The sequence below is a fragment of the Crinia signifera genome, chromosome 6 (assembly GCF_055691185.1).
Source record: "Crinia signifera chromosome 6, ASM5569118v1, whole genome shotgun sequence".
In the NCBI taxonomy this organism is placed as follows: domain Eukaryota; kingdom Metazoa; phylum Chordata; class Amphibia; order Anura; family Myobatrachidae; genus Crinia; species Crinia signifera.
In genome coordinates, this window is record NC_139222.1 from 19,345,945 (window position 1) to 19,361,704 (window position 15,760).

The following is a 15,760-nucleotide window of genomic DNA, read 5'->3' on the forward strand; positions in this document are numbered from 1 at the left end:
TTATACAGGGGGGGGGGGCGGCCTGCGGTGTCCTCCTGTTATACAGGGGGAGGGCGGCCTGCGGTGTCCTCCTGTTATACAGGGGGGGGGGGGCGGCCTGCGGTGTCCTCCTGTTATACAGGGGGGGGGGGCGGCCTGCGGTGTCCTCCTGTTATACAGGGGGGGGGGGGGGCGGCCTGCGGTGTCCTCCTGTTATACAGGGGGGGGGGGGGCGGCCTGCGGTGTCCTCCTGTTATACAGGGGAGTGTCCCATTGTACGGGTGGTGGTGCGGGGGTTATGGTGGCCTGCGGCGTCCTGTTGTAAATGTTATAAATGGGGAGTAGTATCTTGTGTTCTTTATACAGAGGGAGCAACATGTGGCGGCCTGTTACAAATGTTATACAGGGGGAGCAGCCTGTGGTGTCCTGTTATACGGGGGGCCACCTGTGGTGTCCTGTTATACAGGGAGAGCGGCCTGCGGTGTCCTCCTGTTATACAGGGGGGGGGCGGCCTGCAGTGTCCTCCTGTTATACAGGGGGGGGGGGCGGCCTGCGGTGTCCTCCTGTTATACAGGGGGGGGGGGCGGCCTGCGGTGTCCTCCTGTTATACAGGGGGGGGGGGGGGGGGCGGCCTGCGGTGTCCTCCTGTTATACAGGGGGGGGGGGGGGGGGGCGGCCTGCGGTGTCCTCCTGTTATACAGGGGGGGGGGGGGCGGCCTGCAGTGTCCTCCTGTTATAGAGGGGGGGGGCGGCCTGCGGTGTCCTCCTGTTATACAGGGGGGGGGGGCGGCCTGCGGTGTCCTCCTGTTATACAGGGGAGTGTCCCATTGTACGGGTGGTGGTGCGGGGGTTATGGTGGCCTGCGGCGTCCTGTTGTAAATGTTATAAATGGGGAGTAGTATCTTGTGTTCTTTATACAGAGGGAGCAACATGTGGCGGCCTGTTACAAATGTTATACAGGGGGAGCAGCCTGTGGTGTCCTGTTATACAGGGGGAGCGGCCTGCGGTGTCCTCCTGTTATACAGGGGGGGGGGGCGGCCTGCGGTGTCCTCCTGTTACACAGGGGGGGGGCGGCCTGCGGTGTCCTCCTGTTATACAGGGGGGGGGGGGGGGGGGCGGCCTGCGGTGTCCTCCTGTTATACAGGGGGGGGGGGCGGCCTGCGGTGTCCTCCTGTTATACAGGGGGGGTGGCCTGCGGTGTCCTCCTGTTATACAGGGGGGGGGGGCGGCCTGCGGTGTCCTCCTGTTATACAGGGGGGGGCGGCCTGCGGTGTCCTCCTGTTATACAGGGGGGGGGCGGCCTGCGGTGTCCTCCTGTTATACAGGGGGGGGGGGGGGGGCGGCCTGCGGTGTCCTCCTGTTATACAGGGGGGGGCGGCCTGCGGTGTCCTCCTGTTATACAGGGGGGGGCGGCCTGTGGTGTCCTCCTGTTTTACAGGGGGGGCGGCCTGCGGTGTCCTCCTGTTATACAGGGGGGGGGGGGGGCGGCCTGCGGTGTCCTCCTGTTATACAGGGGGGGGGGGCGGCCTGCGGTGTCCTCCTGTTATACAGGGGGGGGGGGGGGCGGCCTGCGGTGTCCTCCTGTTAAACAGGGGGGGGGGGCGGCCTGCGGTGTCCTCCTGTTAAACAGGGGGGGGGGGGCGGCCTGCGGTGTCCTCCTTTTATACAGGGGGGGGGCGGCCTGCGGTGTCCTCCTGTTATACTTGGGGGGGGGGGGGGGGGGCGGCCTGCGGTGTCCTCCTGTTATACAGGGGGGGCGGCCTGCGGTGTCCTCCTGTTATACAGGGGGGGGGGGGGGTTATGGCGGCCTGCGGCATCCTGTTGTAAATGTTATAAATGGGGACTAGTATCTTGTGTTCTTTTATACAGAGGGGAGCAACATGTGGCGGCGTGTTACAAATGTTATACAGGGGGAGAAGCCTCTGGTGTCCTGTTAGAATTGTTATGCAGGGGGAGCAGCCTCTGGTGTCCTGTTAGAAATGTTAAACAGTGGGAGCAGCCTCAAGTGTTTTTGTTATATAGTTAAGCAGCCTCTGCTTTATTTTTTTATTTACATTATTATTAATTATTATCAGGGTTAGTAGTCTCTGATAGCACATTTGTTTTATTATCATCATACAGGTTGAGCAGCTTTTGGTGTACTATTACATTTCTTTAGAGATAACCATTCACTACAGTGGACGTAGTGGTCTTATTTCCTATAACACTTGTACTATATGTTAACCTCAGTAGTGCGCTAATCCTATGGAGACCGCTTTTGCTCTGATAAGGTTCTCTTGTTAGCGAGAGCCTGGCGTATGCAAGAAAATACAAATGGGGGTTATCGGAGTGCGCTATAACAAGTACCACCTAGCCCGTTGACACAATTAGTCCATTACTTTGATATAATTATCCAAAGTTCTTTTGTCCTTTTCCCATATAAAGTGTAGACTCCTGGTCAGATAAATAATTATTTATTCATAAAACCCAAGAATGCGGTTTAAGCTTTATGACTAAACAACATATACATATATTAATAAAAAAATGAGTGAAAATGTATATACTATGCATACCAAAGGAATATTTTTGACCTCACAACAAAATTTGTGTAGGGAAAGGGAGGGGAGTTTCTTCAAACAATTAAAAAATCTAGAAGTGATATGAAATTTTGGGGTCAGAGGACGAGCAAGCGGGGAACCGATAGGATAGGATAGTATACTAACATCCATAGGAGCCGTAAGATTTCTTACCTATCAGTCTCTCATCTTTTATCAGGGAAGTATGACCTTAGTAAGTCTCTTGTTAGTATTCGTCGAAAAAATTGGGATGTTTGTGTGGCCTGGGAGAAGATATAATAAATTTATCATTACCTCTAAATCAATAGACTGTTTCTTATGGAGAGGGTATGGTGTCCACCTACCGTGATCTGGGGTAAGCGCCACCCACTTTTTATGATCTATAGCTGTTGTTTTAAACACCTCCACCTTGGTAGAAAGTATACCTATTTCAAGAATAGTTCTATTAGAAGTATGTCCTAGTGATGTCATTTATTTTACCCAATTTCTGGTCTATCAATATAGACCCAGGTCTATTTCCCAATGGAGAATAACTTCCCAAGAGTTTATCTCTGGACTTTGTTCATGGTGTATATACACATCCAAAAATAGTGCATCAAGTCCATACTCAACAACCTGTATATCCACAACACTACAACGAATATGCCCAGTATGTATGGCTTTACATTCAGAACATATACTGACAAATGGTACATAGTATACACCGAATTCCAATGTATACAATACCAATCGTGGACTAAATGCCCGCATTAGCATAACCAATACGTCCAATATGTACGGCTTTATAATTAAGGCATATAATGACAGTGAAATGAAATAACCCAGATGATCTATACACCTCACAGGTGAACACTCACAATAGGACACTCACCACAATGAGGATTAGAATCCAGAAATTCTGCTGGCAGATGATATCTATCTATCTATCTATCTATCTATCTATCTATCTATCTATCTATCTATCTATCTATCTATCTATCTATCTATCTATCTATCTATCTATATATATATATATATATATATATATATATATATATATATATATATATATATATATATATCTCTATATCTATATATATATATATATCTATATATATATCCTGTTAAAATGCTGCAGAGCACACAGAACAACCGGCACCAGTCATAGGAATGAAATTCAATGTATATTCATTTAATGAAAAATATCCAGGCTCAGTACAGTGAGATGATCATGGACACCCATCAGGCAGATACAACAAGGCAATACTTTACACGTCTCCTCGACGGCCGTTTCGGCGCACACAGCGCCTTCATCAAGAGGGGTCATCAAGACACTGAGCCAGAGACCTCAAATATAAGAGGTGTACAGAGCCATACTCACCTGCGCATCGTCAGCTCAATCACAGGGATCCGGCGCTCACATCCAATCACCCACTCGCGCGTCACCGCAGTAAGCACCAGCCGCACGCGTGAACAGGAAGTCCATACGGCGGTGTGGAACTAAAGTGCAGCGTTCATCGCGGGGGGAAGGCAATGTGGTTCCTGGTCCCAGGAAGTGAGCCGGGTCGCAGGTTGTTGCCATGGAAATCCGACAACAATGTGTGTATCACGTATAAGCCAAGATGTAGCCATAGTAACAGCAGAAAATACTAATACAAAGAACTTGTGTGCCAGAGGAGACATGCAAAAGAATTAACATAGCAATAAGCGAATAACACCTATATGACGCATAACACACTAAATAGAACACCACATAAAATGGAGGACATCGGAAGCGGTAAATAACAAATAAAGCAATTAAACACTGTAATTACTTAATAAAAGGGGAAAAAGAGAATTCTTCATTTAAGCCAACCGGACTCATGCAATTGAGCTCATAGATCCAGTAGCATTCTTTTTTCATTAAAAGACCATGCCTGTCACCACCTCGCCTCAACGGAGGCACATGTTCGATGGGCATAAAGGCAAAGTCCTTAATGGAATGGCCCATTTCGACAAAATGCCTTGCTACCGGAGGGGTGCTGGCATCAATCTTCTGATAGGCCTTCTTGATTGAGGACCTATGTACTCCAATTCTCTCCTTTAACATTCTCATTGTTTTGCCGACGTACAATTTGTTGCACGGGCACTGAATTAAGTACACAACGTACTTTGTATCACAGTCCATAGCATGCCTCAAGTTGTATCTTTTGCCTGTTATGGGGTGTATAAAGACAACGGTTTTGATTATGTGTCGGCAATTGACACATCCGGTGCATTTCTGTGAGCCAACTGGCCTTGAAAGCCAACTTCTCTGATCGATTTTAGGACTAATGTCCGAGTAGGTCAACTGTTGTCTAAGATTTTGGCTTCTCTTGAAGCAGAACATTGGAGGGCTCTGACACACCTTCCCCATGATTGGGTCTGTACGTAGAATGTGCCAATGTTGCAGAAAGGCTTGCTTCATGGCCTTAGACGCTGTAGAATAGGTGGTCACAAAATGTAGCCTCTGTTCTTTTTCTTCTTTGACTTTAGGAATCAACAAGTCAGACCTGGATAAACTCAGGCATTTGGATTTAGCTTCGTCCACTGCTCTGTGGTCATATTGGCGATCAGTGAATTGCTTACACATATCAGTCAACACACCGTCTAGTGCTGCTCTATCAGACGTGATACGTACTGCTCTTAATAATTGAGAAAACGGTAATCCGCGTTTAAGCGGCTGGGGATGAAAACTGGATGCAAGTAAAAGAGTATTTTTATCGGTTGGCTTTTTGAAGAGTGACGTGACAAAAACTTTTGTCACGTCACTCTTCAAAAAGCCAACCGATAAAAATACTCTTTTACTTGCATCCAGTTTTCATCCCCAGCCGCTTAAACGCGGATTACCGTTTTCTCAATTATTAAGAGCAGTACGTATCACGTCTGATAGAGCAGCACTAGACGGTGTGTTGACTGATATGTGTAAGCAATTCACTGATCGCCAATATGACCACAGAGCAGTGGACGAAGCTAAATCCAAATGCCTGAGTTTATCCAGGTCTGACTTGTTGATTCCTAAAGTCAAAGAAGAAAAAGAACAGAGGCTACATTTTGTGACCACCTATTCTACAGCGTCTAAGGCCATGAAGCAAGCCTTTCTGCAACATTGGCACATTCTACGTACAGACCCAATCATGGGGAAGGTGTGTCAGAGCCCTCCAATGTTCTGCTTCAAGAGAAGCCAAAATCTTAGACAACAGTTGACCTACTCGGACATTAGTCCTAAAATCGATCAGAGAAGTTGGCTTTCAAGGCCAGTTGGCTCACAGAAATGCACCGGATGTGTCAATTGCCGACACATAATCAAAACCGTTGTCTTTATACACCCCATAACAGGCAAAAGATACAACTTGAGGCATGCTATGGACTGTGATACAAAGTACGTTGTGTACTTAATTCAGTGCCCGTGCAACAAATTGTACGTCGGCAAAACAATGAGAATGTTAAAGGAGAGAATTGGAGTACATAGGTCCTCAATCAAGAAGGCCTATCAGAAGATTGATGCCAGCACCCCTCCGGTAGCAAGGCATTTTGTCGAAATGGGCCATTCCATTAAGGACTTTGCCTTTATGCCCATCGAACATGTGCCTCCGTTGAGGCGAGGTGGTGACAGGCATGGTCTTTTAATGAAAAAAGAATGCTACTGGATCTATGAGCTCAATTGCATGAGTCCGGTTGGCTTAAATGAAGAGTTCTCTTTTTCCCCTTTTATTAAGTAATTACAGTGTTTAATTGCTTTATTTGTTATTTACCGCTTCCGATGTCCTCCATTTTATGTGGTGTTCTATTTAGTGTGTTATGCGTCATATAGGTGTTATTCGCTTATTGACTTATTGCTATGTTAATTCTTTTGCATGTCTCCTCTGGCACACAAGTTCTTTGTATTAGTATTTTCTGCTGTTACTATGGCTACATCTTGGCTTATACGTGATACACACATTGTTGTCGGATTTCCATGGCAACAACCTGCGACCCGGCTCACTTCCTGGGACCAGGAACCACATTGCCTTCCCCCCCGCGATGAACGCTGCACTTTAGTTCCACACCGCCGTATGGACTTCCTGTTCACGCGTGCGGCTGGTGCTTACTGCGGTGACGCGCGAGTGGGTGATTGGATGTGAGCGCCGGATCCCTGTGATTGAGCTGACGATGCGCAGGTGAGTATGGCTCTGTACACCTCTTATATTTGAGGTCTCTGGCTCAGTGTCTTGATGACCCCTCTTGATGAAGGCGCTGTGTGCGCCGAAACGGCCGTCGAGGAGACGTGTAAAGTATTGCCTTGTTGTATCTGCCTGATGGGTGTCCATGATCATCTCACTGTACTGAGCCTGGATATTTTTCATTAAATGAATTTACATTGAATTTCATTCCTATGACTGGTGCCGGTTGTTCTGTGTGCTCTGCAGCATTTTAACAGGACTTTTCTCTATTCAAGTGTGACCTGGCACGGTCCATTCATTCAAGTCAGCGGGTGCGACTGCTCTTTGGACTATATATATATATATATATATATATATATATATATATATATATATATATATATATATATATATATATATATATAAGCATTAGAGGTTGCTGTTGGGCCCCTGTGTGGATTTCTCTTAACCCTTTGAGTTATAAGTGAATTTGTCAAAGTAGGTGTGGAAATTACCAAGCAAATATTTTTATTCATCGTAATGTGTATTTTATATAGGAAATATAATCCTTTATTTACACTTTTTTTTTTTTTATATAACAAATGTGAGCGACAGTGGCATTTTTAGTGGACATTTTGAACATCTCTACCGGCACACAAGGGGTAAAGATCCCACAAATGGCGCGATTCACCCCGTGCTTATTTTGCCTTGCGATGGGCACTACCGTGTCATCCATATTACATGGCAAAGTTGTATGTGCAGTCAGGCATTATTGTACTACATCAGGTCTAGTTCATATCGCACCCTGTGTGGGGAATCACATGTGATATGTACATTACATATTTATATTACATAGTGTATTCTAGTCCAAATCTTATGTAGTTCAAATGTCATAGCACACATTGTATAGCTCAAATCTCACCGTGTGTGGGCACCATTACTGTTACCATATATGTTACATTTATACTATGTGGTAGTAATTGTAATTATATTTATAACAGAGCAGTGAGAATGAGACACGTCACTGATTCCCCGAGGATGGACAAGGACCAGAGTCACATGACTGAGAGGATACTAAATCTCACCCTGGAGATCATCTACCTGCTGACTGGGGAGGTGAGGGGATCTGGGAGCGTCACTTATATCTATAGTAATAATACAGTGACATGACTGGGGAGGTGAGGGGATCTGGGAGCGTCACTGTGACATCACTTATATCTATAGTAATAATACAGGGACGTGACTGGGGAGGTGAGGGGGTCTGGGAGTGTCACTGTGACATCACTTATATCTATAGTAATAATTCAGGGACGTGACTGGGGAGGTGAGGGGATCTGGGAATGTCACTGTGACATCACTTATATCTATAGTAATAATACAGTGACGTGACTGGGGAGGTGAGGGGATCTGGGAGTGTCACTGTGACATCACTTATAGCTATAGTAATAATACAGTGACGTGACTGGGGTGGTGAGGGGATCTGGGAGCGTCACTGTGACGTCACTTATATCTATAGTAATAATACAGGGACGTGACTGGGGAGGTGAGGGGACCTGGGAGTGTCTCACTGTGACATCACTTATATCTATAGTAATAATACAGGGACGTGACTGGGGAGGTGAGGAGATCTGGGAGTGTCACTGTGACATCACTTATATCTATAGTAATAATACAGGGACGTGACTGGGGAGGTGAGGAGATCTGGGAGTGTCACTGTGACATCACTTATATCTATAGTAATAATACAGTGACGTGACTGGGGAGGTGAGGGGATCTGGGAGTGTCACTGTGACATCACTTATAGCTATAGTAATAATACAGTGACGTGACTGGGGAGGTGAGGGGATCTCGGAGCGTCACTGTGACATCACTTATATCTATAGTAATAATACAGGGACGTGACTGGGGAGGTGAGGGGATCTGGGAGCGTCACTGTGACATCACTTATATCTATAGTAATAATACAGGGACGTGACTGGGGAGGTGAGGGGATCTGGGAGTGTCACTGTGACATCACTTACATCTATAGTAATAATACAGGGACGTGACTGGGGAGGTGAGGGGATCTGGGAGTGTCACTGTGACATCACTTACATCTATAGTAATAATACAGGGACGTGACTGGGGAGGTGAGGGGATCTGGGAGTGTCACTGTGACATCACTTACATCTATAGTAATAATACAGGGGCGTGACTGGGGAGGTGAGGGGATCTGGGAGTGTCACTGTGACATCACTTATATCTATAGTAATAATACAGGGACGTGACTGGGGAGGTGAGGGGATCTGGGAATGTCACTGTGACATCACTTATATCTATAGTAATAATACAGTGACGTGACTGGGGAGGTGAGGGGATCTGGGAGTGTCACTGTGACATCACTTATATCTATAGTAATAATACAGGGACGTGACTGGGGAGGTGAGGGGATCTGGGAGTGTCACTGTGACGTCACTTATATCTATAGTAATAATACAGGGACGTGACTGGGGAGGTGAGGGGATCTGGGAGTGTCACTGTGACGTCACTTATATCTATAGTAATAATACAGGGACATGACTGGGGAGGTGAGGGGATCTGGGAGCGTCACTGTGACGTCACTTATATCTATAGTAATAATACAGGGACGTGACTGGGGAGGTGAGGGGATCTGGGAGCGTCACTGTGACATCACTTATATCTATAGTAATAATACAGGGACGTGACTGGGGAGGTGAGGGGATCTGGGAGCGTCACTGTGACATCACTTATATCTATAGTAATAATACAGGGACGTGACTGGGGAGGTGAGGGGATCTGGGAGCGTCACTGTGACGTCACATATATCTATAGTAATAATACAGGGACGTGACTGGGGAGGTGAGGGGATCTGGGAGTGTCACTGTGACATCACTTATATCTATAGTAATAATACAGGGATGTGACTGGGGAGGTGAGAGGATCTAGGAGTGTCACTGTGACATCACTTATATCTATAGTAATAATACAGGGACATGACTGGGGAGGTGAGGGGATCTGGGAGTGTCAGTAATATCACGTATATCTATAGTAATAATACAGGGACGTGACTGGGGAGGTGAGGGGATCTGGGAGCGTCACTGTGACATCACTTACAGTAATAATAGGGTCATGACTGGGAGTGTCTGCAGTGATAGTATGTTTCCAATACACAGGGTTACACTTTAGTGAAGAAGAGATCCAGGGAGCATGAGACATCCAGTAGCCATCCCTGTGTGTCAGGAGGACTGAGCAGGACCCAGAGCCCTATAACGGTGCCCTCACCTCACTCACTGATACATGGGAGAGACAATGAGCAGAAGATCCTGGAACTCACCAACAAGATCATTCAGCTGCTGACTGGAGAGGTGACTGCTGGGAATGGGGCATTATACAGTAACACCAGGGGAGGTACTTGTGTATTTTGGCGGCGCCCCCGATGTCCATCGCGCAATGTTTTTATCGCATGCCATGCAACGCAATTTTTGCCCCCTATGCAATGAAACATTGTATAAGCACCCTAAAGGGTGCTTTTAAGCACCAAAATGGGTGCTTACAATGTTAAATGCACCCCCACGCTACCCCCCACTATAAACGTGAACCCGAAGCGTGGCGAGCGCAGCGGTACGCGTCCTCCGACCTTTTCATAACCCCACTATCCACGTCGGTGTGGAGTTGAGAATAGAAAGTGTGGCGAGCGCAGCGAGCCCGAAGCGTGGCGAGGGGACGCGGATACCTTCACAGGTATCCGCGTCCCTTCGCGGGCTTCAGAGGTATCCGTGTCCCCTCGCGGGGCTCGCAACGCTTCGTGCTCGGTGGCTCGCTGCACTCGCCACACTTTCTATTCTCAACTCCACGCCGACGTGGATAGTGGGGGTATGAAAAGGTCAGAGGACGCGTACCACCGCCCCTCGCGGCCTCGCTGCGCTCGCCACGCTTCGGGTTCACGTTTATAGTGGGGGGGTGGCGTGGGGGTACATTTAACATTGTAAGCACCCATTAGGGTGCTTATATACAATGTTTAATCGCATCGCATTTTATGGCATTGTATGCCATATACAATGTCATACAATTTTGACATTGTACAATATCGCATTGCATGCCTTTTGGTATGTGATGCGATGGGCACCGTCAAAATACACAAGTACCCCAGGGGATGTGACCGGAGAGGTGACTGCTGGGAATGGGGCATTATACAGTAACGCCAGGGGATGTGACCGGAGAGGTGACTGCTGGGAATGGGGCATTATACAGTAACACCGGGGGATGTGACCGGAAAGGTGACTGCTGGGAATGGGACATTATACATTAACACCGGGGGATGTGACCGGAGAGGTGACTGCTGGGAATGGGGCATTATACAGTAACACCGGGGGATGTGACCGGAGAGGTGACTGCTGGGAATGGGGCATTATACAGTAACACCGGGGGATGTGACCGGAGAGGTGACTGCTGGGAATGGGGCATTATACATTAACACCGGGGGATGTGACCGGAGAGGTGACTGCTAGGAATGGGGCATTATACAGTAACACCAGGGGATGTGACTGGAGAGGTGACTGTTGGGAAAGGGACATTATACAGTAACACCGGGGGATGTGACCGGATAGGTGACTGCTGGGAATGGGACATTATACAGTAACACCGGGGGATGTGACCGGAGAGGTGACTGCTGGGAATGGGGCATTATACAGTAACACCAGGGGATGTGACTGGAGAGGTGACTGCTGGGAATGGGGCATTATACAGTAACACCGGGGGATGGGACTGGAGAGGTGACTGCTGGGAATGGGGCATTATACAGTAACACCAGGGGATGTGACTGGAGAGGTGACTGCTGGGTATGGGAATGATCTCCCCAGTATACCAAAGTGACTGTCACTATATGAATTGCAGCAGGTGTGTGTGTGTGTGTGTGTGTGTGTGTGTGTGTGTGTGTGTGTGTGTCTTATACACTGATATTGTACTGTGTAACCTCCATGACCTCAGACATTACTAATGGTATTTTTTTGGTTCAGTGTGAAGATTTGTCTAATATTAAGGGAGCAGAAATAAAGGCAGAAGAAGAGACGGATGTGACTGACATTAAGGTAGAAGGAGAAGAGTCTTGTGTGACAGATAAGGAAGAACATACAGAAACAGAAGACACATATATGAGGGGTGACCAGCAGTGTAAGGAGGAGGAAATCCCTACAGATATCAGCACAGGTGAGGAATAATCAATTATTACATATTGTCCTTGTTCTGCCAATACAACTTTCTCTTATCCTGCACCCTCCTCTGTCAGACCAAACTAATGAGGACAATGCATCTGCCTAGTGGGGGAGACAGGAGCCATCAGTCCCTATTATACTCCTGCTCTCCCCTCACATCATGTCACTGTGTGTTACCAGCCCAGAGATCTGACCAGTCTCCTCCCCACACACTCTCTGGTGTATCTCATACATCGATAGCCATCGCCCCTATTTTATTATTCGGGACACGTTAAGGGCCACAGGGCTAACGCTGGGTAGTGGAGTGGGAGAGTGAGCATTCCAGCACCCGAGAGATTAAACTTCTCCTGCCTCCCAGGCAGACCAGGCTCCTCCCCTCCTCTACCCCGCCTCCAGGCCAGCTAACCTCAGTTTTTTTGGTGCTTGGAGGAGCCAACATGCACCATAGAGAGGGGGCTATATGCAGCCTTCTTCATTTTTCTTCTATGATCCCCATGGCAGCCATTACAAGGAAGGGGATGAAATCCCAAGGTAGTTAGACAGGCTCTTTTTTTTCCCAGGCCCCTCCCCCGGAGGGTATAAGGGCTGCGCTAGCAAGCAGACGGCTGGTATGCTACCCACTCCTGCTGGACCACCAGGGATAAAGGTGTATGGTCAGCAGTGCCTGTAGCGGGGCAGCCCGGCGCACACCGGTTCCCCGCAATTTTACCGGCACTGATTGAGGTCACTTCCCTGGGGGCATTTGCTAGCAGGGACAGTAGGCGGCACATCCCACAGTGATTCCTGCCACCGATCCTTCCTTCCTGCCTGCAGCACGTGTGGAGGGACACGGAGACCTTATCAGCCACCCGATGATCCACTCCTTCACTGCCAGAGAGCCTGGGCCAGTCCTCCCTGTACCTCTCCTCCAAGGACTCAGGTTACAGAGTTTATGCTCCAGTCAGCCATAGCTGCTTAAGGAGCTGAGTGACATTTCTCATTGCATTGTATTCCTTGTATGCTTGCTGTGTATTGTGTACTGCTGTAACACTATCACTGCCTGTCAGAAGTATATTGTGTTAGCTGTGCCTCTTTAAGCTGCCTGTTTATTTCAAACCTGAAAATGTCTTCTAGGGGTAAACCCAGTAAGACGGGCCCAGCATTGATGTCTTGTACATGCTGTAATGCTGACCTATCCCCCTCCTATGTCCAGGACGGATTATGCACAGGCTGCTATGATGCGCAGGTGGCGCCCGCAGCTTCAACCTCCTCTCAGGAGCCGGCCCGGGCCATATCCCTTACTCAGATCATGGCACAGCTAATAGATAAGCTCTCATCTGCACCGCCCCAGCAGCTTGTGATGTCATCCTCATCCCTGGCTGGGTTGCCCCCTCCCCCTGCACTGGAGCCACTTTAGGTGAGCTCTTTATCTGCCTCCAGAAATCCTTAATATGCGCAGCGCTGCAGTCAGGGAAACCCTTTCATTCCTACCCCTCCTTCAGTATGACACTGACACGGAGTTGGAGGATGAGCAGGATGATGAGGAAGGGGAACTTAAAGATGACGATGCTGATGAGGAGGACCCCTCAGCCATCATGTATTGATGTGGTAGTCTTAGTCACAGCGGTAAAAGAGGCCCTATATCTACAGGACCCTGATGAACCCCCCAGATCCTCCGGTCCTATTTTCAAACGTCCTAAGCGGTCTCTAGCCTTATTTCCCAACTCTAAAGACTTGGAAGATACCCTCTAGGAAGCCTGGAAGATCCCAAATAGAAAATGTACACTACCTAGATGGTTTGCCTCCCTTTACCCCATCCCTCTGGAGGATAGAGTCCGCTGAAAAACTGCCACCAGGGTAGACGTACATGTCGTTAAACTAGTGCCATTCTCTATGCTACCCATTCCAACTGCGTCCCTCAAAGACCCAGCAGATCGGAAGTTGGAAAACTTACTAAAACTCCTTAACACCACTTCTGGTGCAGTGGCTAGACCTGCCCTGGCATCAACCTGGGTAGCTAATGGGTGGTTGCCCATGGAATGGGCAACTACCCTCGCGGCTACCGCTGCCGAGGGCCGGTGTGCAGGTAACTAACTACTATTGAAATAATAAATAGGGCCACACTCTACTTAGGGGAGGCAGCACTTGATACAGCTACCCTAACCTCCCATGTGTCTGATTCGGCTGTTGCAGCAGGCTGGTGCTATGCCTGCGCTCTTGGAAGGCAAACCATGATTTTAGGAAAACCTAAGAAGCGCTTCCCTTTAAGGGTTCCCTCTTGTTTGGGTCAGAACTAGATAAAATAGTGGCTACTGTATCAGCTGCCAAAGCAGCTTTTCTACTGTCCACCCCTACACCACGTCCCCTTGTTGCCTTCCAGTCCTTTCACTTCCAGGGCAGAGGTAGGGGACATTCTTTTTCAAGAACCCAACCCCAGCCTCCCAAGTCCTCCAAGGCCAAGGGAAAGTGTCCCTGGGCTGCCAGGTGACCTGACTCTAAGCCGGAGGACAAACCCTCAGCATGACGGGGTGGCTCTCCACCTGGGGGATCCCAGGGTGGGAGGCGGCCTTTTGCGGTGTTTATACTTCTGGCTGGAATCCACAACTGAAGCATGGGTTCGGGATGTGGTCTCCCGAGGCTACTCCCTGATCTTTCGACATCATCCACCAAACTCGTTCTTTTCCACAAGTTCTCGAAGGGACTTAAAAAAGCTCAGGGCTCTGAAACAAGCCATCCAGAAGCTCCTACTATGCAGCTTCATAGCTCTGGTACCCTCAACGAGGCTTTGGTCTCTACACCAGCCTCTTCCTGTTCCGGAAGCCCAACGCGTCATACTGTCCTATTCTTAAGTTAAAACAGTTTAACAACTTTGTTCGAGCCCCTAAGTTCAGAATGGAGACATTGTGATTCATTGTCCTGGCCTTACAACCAGGGGACTAAATGGTGTCCCTGGACATCCAGGATGAATACCTGCATAACTCCATCAGGCCAGAACATCAACGGTTTCTGCAGTTTGCACTACAGGACCTTCAATTTCAAGCTCTGCCCTCTGGCTTGTCAATTGCTCTTCGTGTTTATGAAGGTAATGGCAGTGATGGGCAGCAGACTTCGCAACCAGGGTACCAGGATACTGCCATATCTAGATGATCTGTTGATCCTGGCACAATCGACAGAATTTTCCAAGTCCATCTAAGCACTGTGGTGTCTGTCCTGGAATGTCACGGCTGGATTATATATTGGCCTAAGTCCTCCATGATTCCTGCACAGTCTATGATCCATCTAGGAGCCCAGTTGGATAAGGTACATCAAAGGATCTATCTTACCAGAAGAGCGTCGCAAGACACTGTAGCCCCAAGTCTCCTCTCCCTCAGTCGGGTGTCCATTCATGCCTGCGATGGTATCGACGGTGTAATATGCCCAATTCCACTCACATCCTCTACAACTAGAAATCATCACCAGGTGTTCAGGATTCTCCACCAACATTCGGTCATAGATAATCGCCTTATCACCGGTTGTACAACTCTCCCTCTCCTGGTCGCTCCTAGACCAGAACCTTACAGCGGGGAGACCATTTTGGATTCACCAGTGGACTTTTCTCACCACAGATGCCAGCCTCCATGTGTGGGGAGCGGTGACTTGCCAGTGATCATTTTCAGGAGTATGGAATGCACGGGAAGCCCAACTATCAATGTCCTCGAACTTAGGGCAGTCTTATGGGCCCTTTGATTGGTGGAAACTTGACTCTGAGGTTGCACTGTGCAGGTCCAGTTGGACAATGCGACAATGGTGGCTTATATTAACCACCACGGAGGCACTCGCAGTCAGGCTGCCATGGCAGAGACCTCCCGCATCTTTCAATGGGCGGAGGAGAAGATTCTTGTTCTCTCAGCAATCTTTA

General features: G+C 48.3%; 2 protein-coding genes across 4 annotated transcripts in view; one reads left to right on the forward strand and one right to left on the reverse strand.

The window, feature by feature from the left end:
• Positions 1–15,760, reverse strand: part of LOC146010088 (uncharacterized) — a 340,453-nt gene that overhangs the window by 167,400 nt on the left and 157,293 nt on the right. The window lies entirely within an intron of this gene.
• Positions 7,676–15,760, forward strand: part of LOC146010052 (uncharacterized) — a 42,367-nt gene continuing 34,282 nt past the window's right edge. For 2 of the 3 annotated variants that reach the window (XM_083150892.1, XM_083150893.1), the window contains exons 1-3: positions 7,676–7,789; positions 9,847–10,038; positions 11,689–11,878. In XM_083150892.1, the coding sequence (XP_083007018.1) occupies positions 7,685–7,789; positions 9,847–10,038; positions 11,689–11,878 (487 nt within the window). In that variant the 5' untranslated portion in view covers positions 7,676–7,684. The remainder of the gene's footprint in view (positions 7,790–9,846; positions 10,039–11,688; positions 11,879–15,760) is intronic. The other variant, XM_083150894.1, reaches the window with a different exon arrangement.